Source organism: Anser brachyrhynchus (assembly GCF_964034855.1).
Source record: "Anser brachyrhynchus genome assembly, chromosome: 5".
NCBI classification, from domain to species: Eukaryota; Metazoa; Chordata; class Aves; order Anseriformes; family Anatidae; genus Anser; species Anser brachyrhynchus.
The window spans coordinates 42,447,282-42,470,514 of NC_137699.1; the positions used below are offsets into that span (position 1 = coordinate 42,447,282).

At 41.6% G+C, this 23,233-nt stretch overlaps 1 protein-coding gene across 6 annotated transcripts in view; it reads left to right on the forward strand.

Annotated features, from left to right (window-relative positions):
* TTLL5 (tubulin tyrosine ligase like 5) overlaps positions 1-23,233 on the forward strand; it is a 128,596-nt gene that overhangs the window by 103,348 nt on the left and 2,015 nt on the right. For all 6 annotated transcript variants that reach the window (XR_013952252.1, XM_080595556.1, XM_080595558.1 and 3 more), the window contains 2 exons: positions 7,359-7,579; positions 14,791-14,876. Coding sequence is in view for 5 of the 6 variants with exons in the window: in XM_080595556.1 (XP_080451682.1) it covers positions 7,359-7,579; positions 14,791-14,876 (307 nt within the window). In the remaining variant the exon portion in view is untranslated. Of the gene's footprint in view, positions 1-7,358; positions 7,580-14,790; positions 14,877-23,233 lie in introns of those variants that run through there.

A 23,233-nucleotide genomic window follows, 5' to 3' on the forward strand; every position in this document is an offset into this window, starting at 1 on the left:
CTGCCCCTCACGCTCCTTTTCTCAAGGTCCTCATTTAGCCATGTGGTTTCTGTGCCTGAATTCCCCCACCTACAGTCTACTTGCAGCCCCTCTCAGCAGGAGCAGGATGTCTTCCTTTCATCTGCATCCAAGGGGCTCTGGGTGGGCAGCAGTGGCTGCTCAGCAAAGGACTATAAGCTGGCTTGTGCCTGTGAGGAGGCTGGAGCTGGCCATGGGGCCTGGCTGAGCCTTCTTCTAATTGCTGACATTGAGCTGATGTTATTCTTGGCCTGGGGTAGAGCCATTACTCAGGAGTTTCTGTTAAAGTGATTCTTTGTTAAACCTCCACTCACCCCCACAAGATCCCCCTCACGGCTCTCCCTCCCTTCTCTCTCTGAGCCAAGCAGTTCAGAGTTGCAGTATTGAGGCCATTACTTTACCGCAGGGCTCAGGCTGCTCTGAAGTTGCCGTTAATGAAGAAAAGGATTTGCTGAACATGGGGGCTCTCAGACTTTCTGGAGTGTAAACTACATCTTAATAACATGATTGTCTCTTTTGGAGCCAGCCCCACCTCCCCTTCCAGTCACAGTTGCATGGGTGCTCTGATGCCCCTCCCAGTGATTGCATTACCCTCATCTTCATCTGTTTATCCCCATCTCCCTCTCAAGTTTGTTGTTATTGACCTCTTCCTTCTCAGACTTCAGTCCTTTGACTTGACCTTTCCAGGAACTTGCCTTCTGTTTTTGTTGTCTTATCTTCACTTCCATGATAAAGCATCCTTGTGTCAATGGCATTGACCTCCCTTGTAGGAAAATCATGTCAGGAAAGCATGGAAAGTGTTTCTAGTTTCCTTAATCAGAGCGGCAACCATGGACACAGGAGAAGCCAGAAGCAAGTCTCTCATTCTGAGCTCTGCATAGCGTAAGAACCTCAAATTCAGTGCTTCTCCTTGAATCTCCTTCTTTGTTGTCTTTCTTTTCTCATACATTTCCTCTTTCTCATCTTCTGTATATTGCCATCCATAAAGGCTTTTTCCTGATATGGTATCATATTTTTTGCCACTCACTATTCCCAAGCAGCTTTACATTGGTGCTGGAAATGGGGAAAGCATACTGGTCTTCTGTAAGATGCATGCCACTGGGGGAATTCAGAGTTTAGAAAAAGTTGGATCTTTTATAGGAAACCCTCAGCAGGGTAGTAAGGATTACGTTTTTCAGTCACATCGCTAACAGACTGGTCTGGACACAATTAACAGTTGTTAGTTACTCTGATCTAAGAAAATATATTGGACAAGATTTGGAAAAATTCTACATCCATTTGGAAATTGCTTCTCCAAATATTTAAAGCACTGCAAGTGATCGAAGGGAGGGGGATCTAGGAGAACAATTTGGGGAGACTGTGCCATAGTCAGAGACTGGCTGTGAGGGGAAAGAATGATAAAGAGGAAAACAAGGACTCAGTCTTGTCCATTTCACGAACAGAAAACCATAGACGTCAGCTCTGTGGGATCCACACATTTGGATTCACCCTTTTTAGCAGATCCTCGATCTTTCCTCAATGATCTTGATAAGAATTAAAGGCTTCTTGGCCAGAGTACTGCTCTGGAGTGTGGGAGGCCATTGTTTTGGTCTTGGCTGCTGTCAGACTGGATGATCCTTAGAAAATGACCTCCACTCTGTGTGGTCAGTTTCTCAGATTCACACTGATCCCCTCCATGAAATGCTTTGCAGTTGTGAAAGCTTATTTCCATCAACAGAACAAATATGTTGCAAAAAGGAGAGGGCTTGTTACTTGAGAGGGTGTCATGATCTCTCTGCTTTGGGAAATGCAGGCAGGGTATCTCCAAACCATACATTTCATCTGATTGTTCAAGTTCTTGTTGGAAGGCAGACTAGCCATTCGCCAGTAGCTGAAGTGCATTTATTAAGATACCTCAAGGTACATTGTAAGTCTGGCATGACCATACAACATTAGTTGCCGATCTTTCCTTCTGTCTGTGACAAATGAACTGGTTGTATATATATGAATAGCATGTGAACAAATAACAGAAGCACTGTGATTAATAACACAGCCAGATGCTTCTGCCTGTATGTTAACCAGTTCGATATGTTGGAGATGAGCTAGATGTGTTGGGAAGCATAAAAGTTGTAGCCAAGTATTTGTGTAATAGGAATACTCCCCGCTGCCATGCAATGGATGTATCTGATCATGAGGGCTTATTGCGTATTTCTTTGTGGTAGCGCCCACTCTCGGATGAGTGCTTTCCAGACACTTAAGAATGATGATTTCTCCTCCAAGCATTTCACAATTTGCGGGGCAGCACGTACTATGTAGGTGGATAAAGGGATAATAACCGATAATTTCCACTCATTGTATGTGGAAGTTAGTTCATACCATGTAGTGGGGTGGAAATAAACCTTCAGCGCCAGAATAGGTATTTTGTTCCCTGGACAAAAAGAGAAGCACCAGACTGAATGAGAATCTAGCAAACAAATGGATAAAGCTCTGCAGTGGTAGGGACCAGGAACAGAGACAATACAAAGCCTAAGGGAATAAAACTTAGGAAGGGGCAGAGTTTGAAAGTGGAGACAAGAAGCTTAAATCTGATATCAATAAAATCAGGGAAAAAGAATTACAAAATCATACCAAAAGACAATAAAAACAGGTTTATAGCAGTATTTTTAATGTTTAAAGGAGGCTCCATGTGACATGTTATGACCTAGATGTTAGTATCACTGCTGCAGTTGGCAAGGCAGTTAATATACCATCATTGTTTATTCTCTAATTGTTTCCTGTACTGGAAAGATGCCATTAGCTGTTAGGGAGGTTCCTCTTTCTCTGTGTGGCTATGTTCTGTCTGCTTAGCCTAGCATCTTCTGGGTTTAGAGTTTTATGCCAAACATTTCACATGGGGAAAAAAAGCTAAATTAAAACAAGAGAAGTTCAGTTGTATAGTGGAATGATCCCCATCAGTCCTACTTATATCAAAAAAGGTCATGTTAAGCAAGGCATAAATCATGTTAATGAGTTGTGTGGTCAGTTGCTATCACATTTTGAATCATAAGTTTAAGTAGATTTTATACTGCGAAACATTGGGCTAAATAAATCTTAAATAATTCTGCTCTTTTAATCATTTGAGTATTTGAAAGGTCGTGGTATGTTCTCTGAAATATTCCTTATTTTGTGAAGTTCAGCAAACATTTTTCCTTCCAACATATGCGACTCCGAATGTCCTACCATTTATTTAAACCTTTCTGGGACTGATAGATGTTTAAAATAATATTCCTAGTATTCCTAGAACTACATTATTCCTGCCTGAGGATACAGGGCCTCTTCGAGTGCAGCCTTAAACATCATTAACTGTTTTCTGAACTATTATATATTGGTCTGCTGTCAGATTTGCAGTCTCTCTTCCCCTTGAGTCTCTTGTTCTTTCTGGTTTTGCAGCTTTCTCCCTCAGACTGTTTTCCCTCTAGATGTGCTAACTGCCATTTTCCTATTTGAATCTTGTGATACTGATGAGTCAAAGACTTAGACTAAGTAAAGCAGAACAACTGTTCTGAAAGCAGTAGTCTGTGCTGATTTATACCAGCTGAAACTTTGTCCCCATGTTTCCAATCCCATCGCTATTATTAGAATTATGGTAACACCCAGATGTATTAAGTGTCTTTGCAATACAATGATATGGCCCAAATCTTGCTCCAGAGAGCTCTCAGGTTAAGAAGATAAACCATATACAGGAAGAGAGACAAAGAAAGCACCAAGTCAATTCATTCTAGTATATTTTAATACCTTTACGAAGAATTCACAAAGGAAGACTTGCTTCAAGGCATTCTGTGAATGCCATGAATTTGCTTTTCCTTTACTTTCTTGATAACCCCAAGATGCTCCTCTTAATGGAATTTAACACCGTGGCAGTTAAATAACAGGGTCAGAATGTGCTATTATCTCAATTTTGTGGATTTTCAACTCAACTGATCATTGCATCCAAACTGATTTAACTGAACATATTAATAGGTATTCAAAGGAACCTGCACTAAACTATTTCTATAAATCCAAAGATCATCAAAGCCTTTTGATTACCTGTATTGTTGCAAAGTCATTGGAAATGCAATTTCCAAAAATTTCTAAAATTTCTAAAGGTTTTTTGATTTTTTTTTTTAAACTAAATCCTCATCATCGTTTATTCCTTATCAACATCTTGCTTTCCAGACGTAGTGATTTGGAACTGGCTGCCTAGCTGCACAGATCTTTGTGCAGTCCAGTCCATATATATCTGTCAATTCTCACACTGCTGAGTCTCTCATCGCTTTCAGTCTTGCTTATTCAATTTAAAATGAATGACTACGGTGTAGAAATCTCAGAGCTACATTTCATACAAATTCATGAAAGTAAAGACCTATGAATCTGGGAAGGGGACTCAGCTACTGTTTCCATTAAGGCAAACGTGCAGCATCGGGCCACTCATAATTATACAGCAGAAATCCACACAAGAATGCCTCAAACCCATGCAGGGAAGCATAATTTGGGGCATGCTTTATATTATATACTGTAAGATTCAGCCCCAAGACAGATTCACAGGAAATGAGCTTCATTAGCTCCTCTGGTCACAGAATGAGCATGTTTTTGCTTGCAACATTTGTTCCGTTACTGTGCTAGGGATGGGTGTTAGATACAGGAATGGTAAGTGCCAGGAACATTCTTTCTGTTTTTGAAGATCAGTAATATATCCGCTTTTCTTCAAAGTACTACAGTACCTCCCTGCTTTTAATCACGAGCAGCCCAAGCTCAGTTGCTACTGGCTAATAATACCCTTAGATGTGTATTGTCATTACTGACAAGCTGTACATGTTGAGATTTCCTAATTAAAAATGACTGTTTTTGTACAGATAACTTTGTCTATGCTGTGTGTGTGTAGATGTGGATGCAAGGAGAGGTGAGATATAACGAGGCAAATTGGGGATCAGGACTCAGGATCCTCTCTGAGCTCACAACCTAGCTTTTCATATTGCTTCAGTCTGTGGCCTGGGGAAAATTACTTTGTCAGTGCGTAACATGCTCCGTGTGCACGACAGGGTTAATGCTGTCCTTTTCTGAATGGTCCTATCTCCCCAGAGGATTATGCAAGAGGGTTAGCTCACTAATGCTTTAGGTGATTTTTAGCTAAAAAATCTGCTAGTGTTCTAAGGGCTTTTCAGATTTGTAGCCTGAAGAACTTGTGAGGGAAGCAAATGTCTTCTCAGAATAAAATTAAATCTGCCAGCCTGGAAAGTGCGGGTCCTAATTGTTTACTTGCAGCACCAACAGTTGCAGGGTGCTACCTGCTTTAGGACTGCCTCTGTCAGGGTTTCTCTAGGTTTCTGCTCTCCCTAGGTCCTGAGCAGTCAGGATCCTGAGCGATGAGGTGTGTCTCCCACTTTTTGCTTATCTCTGGAATCTCTTCCCAACCTCTCCTTTGTGTGGTCAGGCTTTGCTTTCCCCAGCTGCCCCTTTTGTTTGCACAGTAGCTTCTCCTGGTTTCCTGTCCTGTCCCCATGGAGTTCACAGCAGGGCAGTGTGCTTTGTAGCTGAATCCAGAAGCCGTGGTCTGTGTCAGCATCCACTCTCTCCATCCTTGCCTGGAAGGCAGCCAGAATCTCAGCACAGCATGGAGACAAAGGCTGTTTTGGAAGACCATTAACCCCAAGAAAAACATCCACGACCTTTCTTCAGGCAGGTATCAGCCCAGCTTTTGCTGATCAGGCTTTATTAGAGCATCCTTTCTTGCTCTTTCTTCAGAGTCCCAGACCTCCCTGCCAACGCGTGTTAACACAGGGAAAGGGTTAAGACTGTATGCTCTGCAGACACCAGGATCATAATGATCTTCATAAAAAAATAAAAACTTTACAGGAAAAAATAAAAACTTACAGGAAATAACGCATGATATCGAGCAGGGCACAGTGAAATGGCACCCCTGAATAACAAAGGGGTGCAGTGAGTTGAGGGTCTCCATCCCAACCCCATACTTCATGAGACTCTAAGATGCAGCAGAACCAAGTTTCATTTTAGTTTGTTTTGTGGGGAGAGGTGGGGTGTGACTGCTATTTTCCAGACTTCTGCTTTTGCACCAGCTACGTATTTCAAAACCTGAAAGCTGCCATCAAGGTAGGGCTTCAGGGGAGGGAGAGGTTAAGAAAGGATTGGGAGCTCAAGGGGATCTTGTCAGTGAGCTCTGGTTAGGAAACAGGCCTGTTTTGGCTCCCGCACTTCCTTTTCTCCCTAGAGCTCTGCCTGTCAGAAACGCCTTCCCACACACCACTGCCCTGCCATTTGCCAGAGAATTGCGGGGGAGAGGGGCTTTTCCTGTCTGTGTGCTGAGACGCAGCCAGCCCTCAGACTGTGGTTTTCTCTGGAGCCTGGAGCCCACTCTCTGTGGCTTTGTTGTGTTTTTCACCAGAGAAGAAACTGAGGACAACTGCAGTGAAGTGCACTGCTCCTAAGGTCACGCCGAGGTGCCTGGCAGTTGCTCAGCTATTCCCTTCGGCTCCTATCACTGACCTCTAGCTGTCAAATTACAGGGTTATGGTATTGCCTCTTTGCCCTGGAAAACTGACTAAGAAACTTCGAGGAAAGAGGAGGCAGAAATCCCAGCAGGTTGCTCCTTTCTGAAAAGAGCCTAGCGGTTTGCAGAGCTCCCCAAGGGAACCGTTGCCCACTCCCTGCTGGGCCAGTCTGCTGCTCAGGTCTCTGGTGTCTCACACAATGCAGATTCTTTTGTTCCCTGGGTCAAATCTGCAACATCCTTACTCTCCCACCTGCTTTAGGAATAGAAATATTTTCTGTTCCCTGGTATGACTGGGGGATTTCCATTTTGTTAGCTGCTGACCTCAAGTCCCCTTTTTCAGAGAAGGTAGCTTAGAGCCTTCCTGTTATTCCAAGCACCTGCAGGGTTGGACTGAAGAACTGGCATTGTAACATCTTCCTCATATCTTTTTTTTTTCTTGAACTTTGTCTCAATCCCAACTCCCACACAAAGAATAGCTTACCAGGGTAAGTGCAGAAAGTCAGTCAAAGCAATAAAAGCTTTATTTTTTTGAGCCCACTGCATGCTTAGATTGGGGATATGACCTCTTATTTTTTTTCTTCCAGAATGGTATTGTTATATGGCAGTAATTAGCCTTCCTAGAAGCTAGTTCCAGCTTCCAAGGGTATACAATTCAGTTCTTAAAACCACTTCACTGACTTGATCCCTTTTATCTTCTTTTTGTGCTTGGGACTGTCCTTAGAGCTCTGGGGGTTGCATTCACTAGACAGATAACATCACCCAATTCCATCAGCTCTCTCAGCAGTGTTCAGAGAGACGATCACTGATTATTATTATTTTGTTCTGTTTTTACCAGGCTCTCTTTGCCAACTACTCACAATCCAGCACCAGCCATATATCTATGCCAGCTGGCTTTGGTGCCCGCAAGACATCAAGTGCCACTTCTAGTATCCAGAAGGCAGCCAGTTTGCACAAAGTGATGCCATCCCAGAGTACGCCTTCTCAGCTGGTTCCAAAGCCTCCAGCAAACCACAGACAGACAGTAGCCAGAAAGGCTGCAGCCCAGAGGATTTCCAAGTAAGTTTTATCTCTTCCCATCTACAACAGGGAGTTGGCACTGGTTCCCCTCAGAAGGAGTATGGGTTAAGAACCTGTCTACGTGTGATTCAGACATAGGCCTTTCAGGTTGTGTTGTTCAAGATAAATCTCAGAACAGCTTGACCTGTGTGAGCTGAAGTAAATGTGTACTATTGTGCATTTTCATTTTTTACAATGGTAAGGTAAACAGGACTGTAGCATCATACAAACATAAGGACATAACTGCCAGATTGAATCAGAGAAGTGTGTGGTCCAGGCTGGGATTCAGTTACCTAAACACAGGTTGCTAGTGCAATGTTAGATGCCTAAGGCTATTCTACCTGACTGTAGCTGCTGCTCCAGTTTAGCACAAGTCTTTTGTAAATCTTGTTGAATCTGCCAGTCCTATGCAGATGTCTCAAAAAACTTGAGAGTATCATGTATGGTACTAGACAGCTGTGTTTAGGCACTTGAGTCATTCGCTTCATGTTTAATCTTTGATGGAGGCCAGAGTCTGGTGGGTCAGAAAAGGCTGCCAAAAAAAAAACCAAACAGCTAAGCCCACCAATATCTTTAACAAGCTAATTTGCCCTTAGCCAAGTTTTCCTGTAAACTTAACACATGAACATTGACTCATGCCTTTAGGCACAAGTTTTTATTCCATTCAAATTGTTTATGTGTCTAATGTAATGATAGCCTTCCTCATTATCTGTAAAAATGTCTACCATTCTTCTAATTTTTACTAATCTTTTAGTTATAGCACTTGACATTCTAAAGAAGATGAATTTGTCATGTGTTATCTTTAAAAACAAAATACAACACTCACCTTCAAATATTGTTTACTGATTTTAAGTTTTCTTCTTTTCCATTTCTTTGTGTCTTTTCTTCTGTGCATTATGAGAGAACGTGAGCAAGGCTTCTGTTTTCTTTTTTTCTTATTCTTTACCTTTCTTGTTAACTCCCTCAGCTCTCTGTTTATCTCTTCTTTGTCTAAAGCAGTTCTGCCATTTAAATTCTTTGGCAGGTTTTTCCTCATATGTCCTCGGATGTATTTCATCCCTGAATGCTGAAGGGTAAAAATTGCATTCGTAACTTCCTCCCTTATACTGTATGGCCAGAAGAGTTGTAAAACTTTAACAGGTTCCTGTGAGGTTTCCTGGTTCTTTGTTTCCTTCCTGGTTTAAAGAGGGGAGGCTTAGTAAAAGATCACAAATGAAAGACACTTTATGAAGATGCTGGGGCACTGTCAGTGTGTGGGGATCAAATCTGGAACTGCAAGGCATATTTAAGGATCTTGGACAGAACTGCGCTGGGGAAGCTTGTGTATTTCCTGCTTCTACTCTTGCTATTCTAGGAGCTAGCACATTAACCGGATCCCCCAAAACTATCGAAAGAGAAAATAAAATGACAGTAGATTTTGTCAACTCAGCAAATGCAGATGTGAGCATAACGTCTGGCAGGTATATGCTGGTGGGTTTGCTATCTGATGTCTTTTATGTTGGATAGCTCATGTTAGTACAGGTGACAGGCTGTGTCAGTGGGTTTCTCTGCTGGGCAGCAGGGATGTGTATTTGAAGATGCCGGTGTGCTGTGCTCACTTGTTGGCAGAAGAAATGTTTATCCTTATGAGATGGAATTGCAGCTCCTTGGACAGACTTTACTTTGCTGCATTTTTGTGGTTTCTGCTCTGTGACAGGCAGGAGTGTGGGAAAACCGGAAAAAGTTCAGCACCAAAAATGCACAGAAGGGGGAAAAAAAGCAAAAGATTCCTTCAGAATTTTAGAAAACTAATCCAAGTATTGAAGGCTGCAAGGAGCCACTCCGGAAATACTTTCCAAGTTGCCTTTCAGACTCCAGTATGAGGCTCCGAACCCATTCTTGCCATTCATGGGATCTTGCAGTAACATTTTTTCACTTACATGGAAAGCAGCAGTGCCCAGCTATATTTCCAGCATACTGAGAGCTAATAATTTAAAAACTGCTGTGTCTCAGCCTACTTTAACCCATCCTTTGTTGTCAGCAATAGACCAGAGGTGCATTTACAGATGAGGGTTGGTGAAGACAAGCCGCTGCTTCAAATGAATCTAGATTAGAGATGAAAAAGATGTCTTGCATGCTCCAGCCTGCTCTTTACAGTCCCTGGTTATTCTGTGCAGAATATTTTCAGACACTGTATAGCCTGCCTGCAAATAACTCCAGTGGCAGAAACCCCTTCATAAGCTATGTAAGACCTTTTAAGAATCTAAATAACCTTATTATTAGAAAGTTTCTCCTGATGTGCAATCTGAGTTTTTCCTTTGTTTCATCCTGTTGTACCTTGTTTCTCCTTCCTGAACCACCCTCAACATTTTCCCTTGCAAATACTTTCCTTCTTTTGAATATCTTCTGCTTCTTGGAGTTTCCTAATGTTGTTTAGACTTGTTGAGGTTTTGTTAACCTCAGAGAGTAGTTCTACCTGCCAAGTTCTTAATTGTCTTGAATTTACTGTATTTTCTTCAGTTAGGATGCTTGCAATTGTGGCACCTAGAATTGTACTTTTCCAGTGTGGGACTACTGTATCCTTAGGTTATAACATAGCAAATATCCCTCTCCATAACATCTAATCTAATTTTGGCTTTTGGCTGCTTCATTCCTCTGTAAGGTCATCTTTGATTTGCTGCTCGCTTTCACCCCCTAATTCTTGTTGGCTGTTTTCCTGACCTCTTTCCTCAAAGAAGATCTCACTGATATATATTATTTCCACAAGACTCACTGAAACTAATCCTGTTCTGTTAAAGCTCCTCTGTCTCTTTTTTTTTTTTCTTTTCTTCATATTTTTCAGTAAGCCAGACCTTATTTCTCTGTCTGCTCTTGCACTGCCTGGCTTTTGTTTAACATCTTAATAAAGACCTTCTTTTTCAAGTTGTTTGTAGAAGCCCTTTAGAGACTGGACCATGAAGACAAACTAAAATCAACTTTGTCTCTTTGACCTATCTCTACTTTGCATGCATTATCATTTCTCTCCTAGCTGCACATATGGCTTCCAGAAGAGAAGGAAAAGAATAAGTAGTAGAAAGCTTGACTACAAACAGAGCAAGATGCTAAAGACGAACATTACTGACTAATTCAAAAGGAGTCTAGTAACTTTGACATTTCTCTGGTTAAAACATGAAGAAAAAAAGTAATGGAACAGTCAGATAATTCAGTTTTGTCTTTTCAGTGCCTGGCCTCTCTTGGTTTCTCAGTCTCTCAACTTGTAAAAGGTGGTAGGTTGACTTTATAATGGATTGTGTCCAAAGCAGACTCCTTGCTTAAGCTAACAGAGTGGAAAACTGGGGCCCACATTAAGGTGTGGAAAAAGACTATAGTAACTGGGAGAAATGGTTTAATATGTAGCTCTGCTCAGAAATGTATACTCATGAAATGGTCTCCTGGGGCTCCATAGTTTTGATTAAATGTATTCAGATTACAAGTAGTAAGATAGTTTTTTGAACAGCTAACACAACAAACTGTTCTTTCTTTCCAAGAGTCAGATTGGGTCCTTTCTACTGCTTGTGTTGCCACTGTTACTGGCATGTCTGTGAACCGTAAAGGGACCTGCTGCTAAATGACAGCAAAATTTTGAGACAGAGGTCACTGAAATAGTATTTGTAAGCCATAGGATGAAGCAGATGTCCCTGGAAGCAGCATTTGGTGGGTAGGACCTTCATTACAGATGACAGCATGCAAAGCAGGGAAATATATTAGCACAACTGTGAGAACCCAGAGTGATTTGGTACAGGTGACAGATAGAAAATCTTTCTGCTTTTAGTAATGAATAAATCACAATAAACACAGCTTTCTTCATCATTCCCACAGTAACTTGCTGCTCTCTAACTGTAAAAGCATCAGGTAGGGCAAGGCTTGGACAACCTGTAAACAGACAGTCAAAGGAAAGATCTCAGAAAAAATACAGCTGTCAATGTTAGATCACTGTATTCAAAGAAAGAAAATGCCTGGTAGAGAAAAGGAACATAGTTCAATATTTTATCTGGAAGAGAGCAAGCCCAAGAAGATTGCTGACTTTACCAGCAGTAGACTGAATAGACTGAAACATCAAAAACTATTGGAGTTGTTAAACAACACAGCATAATTTCTTCATGGCATGTTTACTGAACTTCTCTGTAAATGTCATTCCTAACAACTCTGCTCCGGAAACCTTTCAGAACAAGTATTTCCTTCAAATCCCAACACCACAGCACATAGTCTTTCTACCTTGTTCTTCTCTTGTATATTTGCTTTGCACGGTGTCAGCAGCAGAAGATCCAAAGTTCTGCTCTATTGTAACTAGTACAGAAATAGGGTAGAGGTGATGCATTTCTCCAGAGCTCAGGAACTCCATCCCACAGATGGGTGGAGTGCTGACTACAGTCAGATACGGCAGCAGCCAGCTGTTACAGGACAGGCTGGCCAAGCTTGGCAAATATGCCAAAAATAGAAGAATGGCCACAGAGCAAGCTCTGTAAAACACCGTGGTTCTGGTTTGTATCCTGTGTTGCCTATGTGTGCTTATTCACAGGCATGTGTGAAGTGTCTCAAGTGAGCTGATCATGTATACAAGCTGAGCGCCCACCAAAAAGAGGACATGCATCAGGGGAGCAAACATGTAACAGTTACTGAGACCACTTTTACTTTTTTGCTACTGCTGTACTGAGGCATGCTTGTTTTTTTAGCTCCTGAGCATCTGGGTTAATCAGGCTGCCTGACCCTTAGACATTTTTGGCAGCAAAAGCAGTGCATCTGAGAGACGTGCCTTGATTTAACACCCTGACACAGCTGGGCTCACTGGGCCTGCAGCTCTTAGCCCTTGGCTAGCCTCAGATCTTACACGCAGATACACATGTGGAGATACCCTGGCCAAGAGCAACAGGGGAACAAGCCTTCCTGGCTCTGGCTCTTCACATCTGTTGCTGTCCTCTTGTCAAACCTGGGCTTTGTGTGATGTGAATTTGTTAGTGTCAGTCCTGTCCCCACGGAACATTAGATGCATTTCATGATATCCCAAGATTATTTTTTTTAAAAAAAGGTGTTCAAAATTCCGTCAAGAAAATATTTCTTTATCACCTCTAGAACAAGAGCACCCTCCAGGCTGTGGGCAGCTTAGAGGTGGTTTAGTGCCTGCATTAAGAAAGGTCAGTATCAATTTCAAGAAGAGCTTTGCTGTATAAGAGAGAGAAAAGGCCAATGGCAGATATTTAAGTTGGGGGGGACAGTGGGGAAAAGGCTGGTTTTGTTCATTTTAAAGAGGAGGAAATTGAGAATGTAACAAGGGATTTCATTGCAGAAGTAGAAACAAAAACTCCGCAGACATTAAAAGTAGGAAAATTAGAAAGGTAATGGGGTTTCAGCTAACCCAAGGAGGAAGAAAGTGTAAAGGGATTAATTCAGTTTAAGCAGTAAATATGTTCTGGGACTGGAGATCCTATCAGGAGAGCTGAGGAAAGAGAGAACTTGAGGGGTGAGCTTAGCATGGTGGGGGGTCAAGGTTGTGGGGTAGATCTGAGAATGAGCTGTGTGGAGGTGACAGTTGAAACCACAAGAATCAGTATACAGTGTGGGCAGAAAGAAGAGAGGATGGGCAAGTCTGGAGAGGGAAATAGAGTCTCTAAATGTAAAGCAGACATAAAGATAGAAGGGTAACTGTTCCCTGATAGATTTTTTGTTGTACTGGCCGACATCCTTGATATTTTCAACTGCCAGTCTTGCATTCTACCTACAGAAGGGTGAACTAGATTTGGCTGTCAATTGTGCTGTATTAGTGAAGTGGACCAGCTAATTATGAGCGTGGAATGTTTATGTAAAAAGGATAAAGATCCATCTGGATTCTTCACCCCCAGATGGACCATGCAGTATCCATGCAGCAAAAGAAACCATAAGTACAGATCCAAAATTCTCTCCAAGAGGCAATAAACATAGAAACAGGCACCTCATTTGACAACAGCATTTCAAATTACAGCTGATTGAAGTAAGGGGTTGTGCTTTGCAAATGTCATATCTGCTTCCCCTTCCCTTCCCATATGGACTCTGATTTATTTTACTCAAGTCCAGCTAAGATAAAATACAGGAGTCCCTCACTGGCCTTTCAGCTGCCAGGAGCACCTGGATTGCTGGCAACTTACTGACTTCAAAATTTGAAGGCAGAATGTTTCAGGAGAAAAAAAATACAGCAACTGCACATATGTGCCTGGGTCTGTTAGTCATCATGGCATCACGTGGGGATTGGAGATCACAGTGTTCTTCTGGGGAAGAGCTCACAGGAACTGTATTTCATGGCAGAGGTGAATGAGTGAAGGAGAAGCACTGTGGCAGAGAGACAGGAGTGTACATGCACAAGTCTGTAGTGATCAGAACAGAGTTGGGCAGGGAGGAAAGGCAAGGAGGTTTAAGAGAAGAGAGGATAAACCAAAAATAGGTGGATTGATTGTATAGATTTTAAGGACAGAAAAGGTCATTGAAGCTGTACAACTTGACCTACTTTTGTGAGTAGACACTTTTTTTTTTAATGTAGGAGAGAATGGTCTCATTTTGGTAATGAATATTTATAATAGCTACAGAGAGTGTGGTTGTACTCCACAGAGTATTGTTTTGCTGTAATTCAAATGCTGAGCTAAATGCAAAAGGATTTGCATAAAGCGTCTGTTAGAGGACTTGTGCTGCACTGCTGGAGACTATACACATCCCGTGGGTCTCAGTTTCTGAGACAAGTGAGAAATCTTGCCCAAATTAGTTGTCTCTGTTGAGACAGGATGCAAGGACTTAGATTTTCTTAGATTTTGAGAGTAGCATGTTGTGGCTAGCCCCCTTCTCATGTTCATTTTTGTTTTAAGGTTGCTTAATCATTTTGCTTCAAATCATTGGAGAAAGTATACCACAGCATTACTAGTTGAGTTGTGCGTTCGTAGACTGATATTATTTACCATCTCCTTTATCCTTCAGAATCATCTTCCAAGGCACATGGGACAAAAGCTTTAGGCACATTGAAGTCTTGCTGGCAGCTCGAGTGTTTGTCTGTCATCCCCTGCCTTCTTGGAGCCAGTTGCTGTCACTGCCTATCTCATATCATGTTCATAGCTGCAGTCCTAGTGAAATTATGTGAACTAGGAGAATGATAAATTTTATGCTCAAGACCATTACACTTCCTTGGTATATCCTTTCTCATTCATCCTTTCTAATCTGATGCTTTTACCTGCTAGGGTGACTTCCACTGAAAGGCAACTGAACGGATTCCAGAACAGCCTTCACAGTGCTGCATCCTGTGAGCCAGGGTCAAATTCCACAGGTGAGTGCCAGTGCTGAAGACCAGGAAAGGGGGGTGGGCATGCTGGGATACTTTTATCTTTCTCAAGAACTGGCAGGGAAAAAAAAAAAAAACTCAGCAAGAGGAAGAAACACAGCTGTCTACCCTGCACATAGTGGTTCCTAGGTAACAGCCTGGGTTCAGCTGTGTAGGGAATTTATTCCTCCTGGGACAAAGAAGACTAAACAGAAGGGAGCGAAGGCTGAATTTTGTAGAGTTGGAAGAGGAAGATCCCTAAAAATGTGGCTGGGAAAAAACTTGGCTATAATGGCCCCTGTTTGCTTTAGGCTTTGGCTCAAAGATGCTCTGTTGTTTAAGCTTGGGCTGTAATAAAGGGCCAGGACATTCTTTACATTTTTCTTCAGTCTTGCAGAGAAGTGCCTTAGTTCAGGAAGACATAGTTGAGACTTGTGAATCAGCTACATAGTGAAGTCAGTCAGTAGAGGTGAAACCTCCCAAAGAAAAATCACTGAGGCCTATAGAATCAAATCTTCGTCCCTCCCTAGTGATTAATCTGTTCAGTGATGATCTTAGTAAAAGAGGACCCGATCCATTTTTCATTGACGCAGGCATATTTGCAGTAGAGTGTAGTTGTGATAAACCCATGTTGCCCATGGCCTGCAGTAATCTATGATGATGCTGTAATGGAATATATGGGCAAATTATCATCTAGAGCGCCTTGAAAGAATTATGTTTCTGACCTTTAGTTTTGCTGTGAAAACCTTGAAAACGTGACTTGAGTATCACTGAAGCAGTGTTCTGTATGTTTTCACAAGCTGAAACAAAAGTTAGCACAGGGGTGAACTGCCTAATTCATCTTGTGAATATTTAGCTCTGAAACTTCAAGATGACATTTCCAGTATTAATGTCAGTGATTTTATTGCTGATCCTCTAGCACAAACATTCAGCTAATGCACTTATTGTACAATTCCAAACTGCCTCCCACGCTTTACCACCTGCCAAAAACTTCAGCTATCCTACCAGAGATTTTATAGGATGAATAGCGAGAGTCAATAAAAAAGACCCTACAGCACATTGGAACACGACAGCGTAGGAATGCAATATAATGGAATAATCAAAATACAGTTTTGTCAACATTGTAGTATATGTGCAGTTGAGACAAAAGTTCTGGTTTACTGCATCATTCAAGTTGAGTTTTTCGTACGGTATATAAAGCAAGGTTGCACACAAATTTACAAGTAAATGTAAAAGCATAGTTCTCAGTATATGACCAAACTGGTTTGCTAAGTGGACTTATGTGAAGGCATTTGTGTGCTGAATTCTGCCCTCGTTTTAACAATTTTAAGAGCACTTCTTAGTTGTCACCCTGTAAATTTAGGGGTAGGCTAGCAGAACCAGGATCTAGTCAGGCTACTCAAAGCTTGTCCCTAGAAAAGGTATATAGCTCCAAGAACAGGGCTAAATTTTGCTGCAAATGAAGTAAGTAGAGCAAAATGTTTGTTCTTGGAAACTGGGGGAATGATATTTTCTTCAGCTTTGCACCAAGCCACTGGTATGCGTCAGAGGCTGTTGTGCCCAGTCTGTGAGTCTCAGAGACTACTTTGGTCCTTCCTGCAGGAACAGCTGTTTTTCTTCTTCACTCTTTTCATCGATTGCTTACACTAGGGCCCTGATTTCCCTCATCAACAGCTTACTTGGGGTTACTGTTCTGCATGTATTTGGTATCCTAGATACCAACTAGAGGAATTGGAGACGCAAGTCATAAAGTAGATTACAGAATAAACTGCAAACATTCAAAGATAGCAGGCTGTGAAAAGTTGTGGAGATAGAAGAAGAATTGGGCAGAACCTCCATATAAACATGCACATGAATGCTCAAAATGTTTGAGAAGTTTGAATAGGCCTTATTTGAATAAAGGTCTGTGGGATGATTAGTTGCAGAGATGGCACAACCATTTCTTACTATTGTATCAGACAGCTTCTGTGAAGAAAACATCCTGGGAGACTGAGGAAGTCATTTGAGTACCATAGGCTTGTCTGCTATTGAACTGGGCCGTTGTCTGACTTTGGCAGATGCTCTTCAGGCTCTTAGTCCATTCTTCTTTCCATCTACTCTAATAGCCTGTCCGAGGAATAGCAAATATTGAGGCTTTGCAGAGAAGAAGCATAAAGATGTCACAAATGAGCTAACCGAAAGTGAGGATGATGCTCAAAGGAACAGTGAGTCAGGTAGTACGGAGACTTTTAACCAAATTGTTCAGAGAACAGTTCCCTGGTGGTTAGTACTGCAGCTGTAGGAGAATAGTAGATAGTGTTGTGCAGTGGGCTCAAGCTCTTAAGTACAGATTTCCTGAGGTGAAATAAGAGGAAGAATAAAAGTCAGCATTTCTGCAAAGCAGCTAAGGATTCTGAAAAAAAGCACCGTTACAAGAAAAGTGGCCCAGCCTCTCATCCCCATGGCCTCATCCTCATTTCATGGACAAACAAGTTCTTTGTGAGCTGTATGCCACTGGGGTAATAAGAGAGAAGGCAGAGGTTCTCTTGAGTATCTATCTACTAGAGGGGAGTTGATATTTAGATCTAGAGGGGAAGGTCTAAATATCAAAAGCTGCAAGCTATCGTTTGGGGTTATTTATAGTGTCTGAACAGTTTCCTATCAACATTACTGAAAGTTTATGGGGATTTATTCTGCTAAAGAAATACCAAGAATTACTACTGCTAGGGAACATTCAAAATGCTTCTGACCTGATTTTCACTGAAATTGAACACCCAGTTGCCTAGTGTACTGGGTTGTCAGTCATTCTGAAAACAAAGCTGTATTTACAGCCCTGATCGCATTGTTTGTTCTTTCTATCCTGCATTACTTTGAGGGTCTCTCAGCATCATGCTGATTGCTTTCTGCTTCATGGAACTTTACAGTTCAATTAGTATTAGTGCAATAGGGTGATTTTAAACTAAGAAATCAATTCTCTTTTTCAAGTCTTCTTCAGAATATAGTTCACTGAGTAACAGAAGGCTAAACTAAGTAGTGTGGTGGGTTGTTCGGGTCCAGGATGTCTTTATGAGGATGTATTTGATATGGCTAGCTCAGATGATGAAGGAAGGAACCTATGGGTTGGTCATTTTTTATTGTGTATGTTAACAATGCAAGGCTGTATGGAGGTGTTTTGCTCTTTTATTTTCTACTGCTCTATAGAGGCATAGTGAAAGTGAATTTCTAGATAAGTGAAATTCTAGATAAAAAAAGGTGTATTTTTTCCACTAGAATTTAGCTTTTGAACAGCTGGCAAGAAACATCCAGGAAGTTCTGTAGCAACTTTAAAGACCATGTGGTTAGATACTTAATATATTTATTATTCATCCTTTTTGTAAATGCTAACACAAAATAGGTTTTAGGGACAATAGAGAATAAAATAAAAATTTACTTTTCGAAAAATAACAGCACAGTTCCAGGCAGTTTCTCTGTACCTAAGCTGGACTCCTGTATGCAAGAGCCTGGACACAGAAATGATTTGAAAGTATAGTTAACTCCTATACAGTTAACTATATCATTAACTATATAGTTAACTCCTAAACAGTGCAATTGGGGTGTGGATCTACAAGGTAATGACCCCAACTGATTTGATTTATAAAGGTAACAGCAACTATGAGTGAAATCTCTCTTCTGTTGTGTTTCTCTCTTTCCTTTGCTGCCAGCTTCTTGAGTGTTCATGAAATATTTATTTATGTGTTTCTTTGCATTTTAAAAGCTTCTGAACACAGAATGCTTATGGGGTTCTGGTTTGCTATGGCAAAAATATAAATAATATGCTAATAACTTACATATGTAATTGCAAACAAGTACGAATCATGGTTAAAACTGGGCAAGGCTGATACCTGGCTTCAGCCTTGACAGAACATTCACCTTTTCATTCTCAGGCTGATTAACAGTGACTAACAGTGATGCAGTTTTATTGTGCTAATGTTTATATTACTAGTGTCTGCATGGCTCTTACACTGCGCTCAGTGAGTGGGAGAAGAAAAAAGTATTAGAGCTACTGATTAGGGGAGAAAGTTAATAATATAATATGCTATCCATGTTTGACAGCAGAGAAGACTGCCAGTTCATGTAAAGTCTCAGATCTATACGTAGTGTGGCTTAAAGCAGCATGAGTCACAAGCTGATTTTTATGTGTTTGAGTTCTCTGAGAATACTTAATAGAGAAGGTGAATGTCAGAATCTAAACTGAAGCTAGTAAGAAAACTTCTTGTGTTTTGCAGTTGATTTTGCTCACTGTGGTTCCTAGGTCTGTATCTGAGCTTAGGTGCAGGATGATGTACAATTGGCTGTTTCCTTTGGACATTCACCTGGTCCCCATATGTGCATAAATGCCAACTTCAGTTGCCAACTGAAGGGATGCAACTCTTTGAAATAGCACATCATCATCATCTGTAAGGGTTTAGAACTGGATCCTGCACTGCCAAGAGATTTGTGGAAGAACAAGGGGATTGGTAAGTTGTTCTGGACTTCATCCACGTAGAAGGCAGGCTGCTGTTCTTAGTTTTCTAGTGATTTCCTTCTTCAGATTAAGGTGGAGACTGGTATCTGAATGTTATCCAGGTAAGATGAATGTGCAAGCAGTGTGGTCAGGTGTAGAGCAATGAATGGAGCCTGCTTGCCACAGTGATACTAAAGAGCACTTTTTTACTTGCTCTTCTTTGCGTCTTCCACAACTCCAGAATTTTTCTTTTTATAGGAAATATACAGGTAGACTGTGCATTTCTAAAGATTTTTTTTGTATCTAGGATTGTTGTATGGTTCTTCATTAGAAGGTCATGTACGTATTGTCATTGGAGACCTGAAATTAGAGTTGATGCTGGAGGTGCTAAGCTGTAACTGGCTGTTGGCTATCCACTGCCTGAATTAACATCATTCTTGAAATGCAGACTCTTTGTATAAGCTTGTGGGAAAAAAAAAAAAAAAAAAAAAGGCGTTTTAGCAGGCATGAAAATGTGCAAGCTTCAAAATTGTTCTGCACCAATAAAAGAAAAAAAAAAGTCAGCTAAACGCAACAGGCACTTAAAATGATTATGTACAATCATTTTTTATTGTTTGCCAGATCTCCACAAAGAAAATGCTTGGAAATTGAAGAGTTGTTTATCAGTCATTGTCTCTCTACTCTCCTGTAGTACAAAGGGTGGCGATGGGATGGAATGGGATGTGTACTGTTGCCACCGTGCATGGCCTGTGTCAGACACCCAGCCATTTGCTGCACTAGGGTGGAATTCCCAGCTGCCCAGTCTTGTCCAGGCTTCCTCAGATTCTGCCAGGCTCCCCTGTAGCATGGGGAGACAGTAGATTGTTGAGCACCAATGTATTTATTTTTATGTTGATACCACATTCCCGAGAGGAACCTTGGCTACGATTTCAGCTGGTCTCACCACACTGTCCAAATCCTTCCTCAGGAGCAGCTGGGAGAAGTCACTCAGGTTTCTGCACAGAGCATTGCTGGTACGCCTCCACCCTCCCACTAATCCTGTTCATTCCAGTCTTTGTTTGCCACCCTCCTGGTTCTCTCTTGTTGCTGTGACTGACTGCACAAGTGGTCTTGACTTTGAAAGGTGACCTTCAAATGGGCACCTCGAATAACCTCTACCTTAGACTACTTTGGCTACTCAGGCAAAAGATATCTTGTGACACAAAAGAGCAACTTTTGGTAGGTGTCATCTCATTGCTTATCCTCATCCAGGAATAGAATAACAAAGTTTTCCACATAAATCCTTCCAGAACCATCTGTCTGGCTGAGAAGCTCTCAGTGGGTTACTGAAAGGGATCATTGGTCTGATATCCAGCACCTTCCATCAAACTTGCAGTGCTGCTTTTCACCCCTTATACAGCCATTGGCAACAGCAGCAATAACGTTCTGTCAACATCTTTCTCTGTCCTCTCTGTAGTCCCATCTTCACTCAGAGAAAGGCTTACTGAGAAGCATAATCAGTTTGTTGTAGCACATTTTGAAAAGCAGTGGAGCTTGAGGTAAAATACCATAGGATCAGAGAATCATAGAATAGTTTTCAAGGGACCTTAAAGAGCATCTAATCCCAACCCCCCTGCCGTGGGCAGGGACACCTCCCACTAGACCAGGTTGCCCAAAGCCCTATCCAATCTGGCCTTGAACACCCCCAGGCATTGGGGCATCCACAGCTTCTTTGGGCAAAAGAGAGAAGAAAAATGAGGTGAATCCTATTGTTGTGTCTCCCTTTTAGGAGATACGACAATAAAAAAGATGGGATAAAAAGATGGAATAGGGGAAAAGATAATTTTTCTCCCTAGTATAGTTGTTGCAATTATCCCATATCAGATAATGGCAGATAAGCCTGTATTTACCAGAAGGGAAAGGAGAGAGGTAAAGAAAGACCTTCTCCTTAAGCTATTTCTTGGTATTCTTTGAAGAAGCGGGGAGCCATTCCCTTATGACTAGCAATAAGCATATATTGATACGTCTAACAAATACCTACAGAATAGATGCACCATAAAGGTGTACACCTAAAATTTTAAACAGGGCATGACTATGTTTGAGTTTATCCAGATATCAGAAAACTGTGGCAGTCTCATTGAATCTCAGCAGAGTATAAAGCCCTGCCGAAAGCAGCATTTTCAGCTCTTCTCAGGTGTTAATAAGAATCTTGCCAACTCAGCCATTGCCTCTCAGCTAGAGCTGAGGGTCTGTGTTCACTTCTAATGATCAGAAATTACGTTTAGTGCTTAACTCGTGACAACAGCCCATCTCTCACACCTTTAGTCAACCTTTTGCTGTTCTTTTATGAAAGAAAGTCTTTTTCCTGTTGCTACTGGTCTCATGCCACAACCTCATGGAAAGGCCATTCCAAGTTTCAGGAACACTGGGAAAGCAGGAGAAAAAGGAAAGGAGAGCCTCTAGAAATTGGCTTTCCTTTTTGAGAACTAGAGCTCAGCTTGAATTTTAGGAGCTTTCACTTCTGACAGACTCAGAGAAAACTCCTAAGCAGGATAAGTAATGACTTCAGGCAGCTGGCATTTTTGCCTGACTGGAGGCTGAGCTTTGCTTGTTCTCAGTAGTGAGGTGATGGCGAACTGCCTGTATTTCCTTGCTGTGTTGGAAATGTCATTCAAGATCAGGTGTGCAAAGGCTGGGGAGAAGTTATATAATATCTTGGCAATGTCTGTCTCACATCTGGCCCTTTGGCATTAAGCTACCTATAGAGAGGATGACTTTGCCCATCCAAATTGGATTTTGTTTTAATCTGGCATTACCTTATTGAGACTAAAAATAGAAGCCAAACTGTGTGTGAATAGAGTAAAAGCAGTGTCTGAAGTTATGAAATGAAATGTGTGGAAGAGCCAGAGAACAGAGAGCCACAACAAACCAGGGAGTAGGAAACCGAGTAAGAGAAAGCAGAATGAGGCCTGTCAAATACAGAATGCTGTTAGCAGTCGGGGTAAGGAGCCCACCCAGCCTCTTCTCTGTAACACGAGGAGGAGGGAGCCTCATGCTGGCTTCCCCCACCACGTGTCCATTTATTAATGAGGCTGTTCACTGCTCTTTTAATACAGAGAGACTTCACTGTAATGAATACAGCTGTGTGTGTGCTGTTTGTGTGTGTCCCCCCAGTACTTTTTCGTGACTGGGAGCTGCTGCTCTCCTTTGTCTGCCCGGTCCAGCAAGCCAACTTGAAATTGTGCCCATAAGTAAAAGGGGGAGGGAAGGCTGGTCTTCAGTTGTCAGCTGTCCTGGCTTGCTAGTGTCAGTCACCCAAGGATATAAATAAACCCCATCTATTTATTGCCTTTCTTAGTTGTACTATATATTATCAAGAGAATGCTGGGCATCACTCTGGGATTAGAAATTCCCTCTGCTCTGGGATAAAAGATCTGAGTTTCTAGGATTATCAGAGCTTTTCAGGAAGAGAGGAAGTTCCTGTTTTCAACGCTGGATTCAAGAGATTTGGACATGCTTCTCAGTTCTGCTATAGACTTGCTATGGGTATGATGAAACAGTTCATACTAGCACTAAATAAATCCTAGCACAGGTCCCTGACCAGGTGCTGTCAGACTAACCCACTATTCTGCTCTTATTCCTGCAGTTTGGAAGCAGAGTAGATGAGGTGCTGGTATCTGTCCAAAACTGTGTAAACCTGTGCTGAGAAAGTCTATATGGCGCTGGATTATAGCGTACGCATATCATCACATTTAAACAACTCCTGTGATTTCCTTGTGACTCAGTCTTATCCAGAAAGTGGAGATAATACTTTTTGTCCCTATGTGGCTGTTCAAAGTACCAAAGTGTTAATGTTTTTGAGATGTAGTCATGGATGACATAACAGTATGTAAACATGTGGACAGACATACAGACAGATACT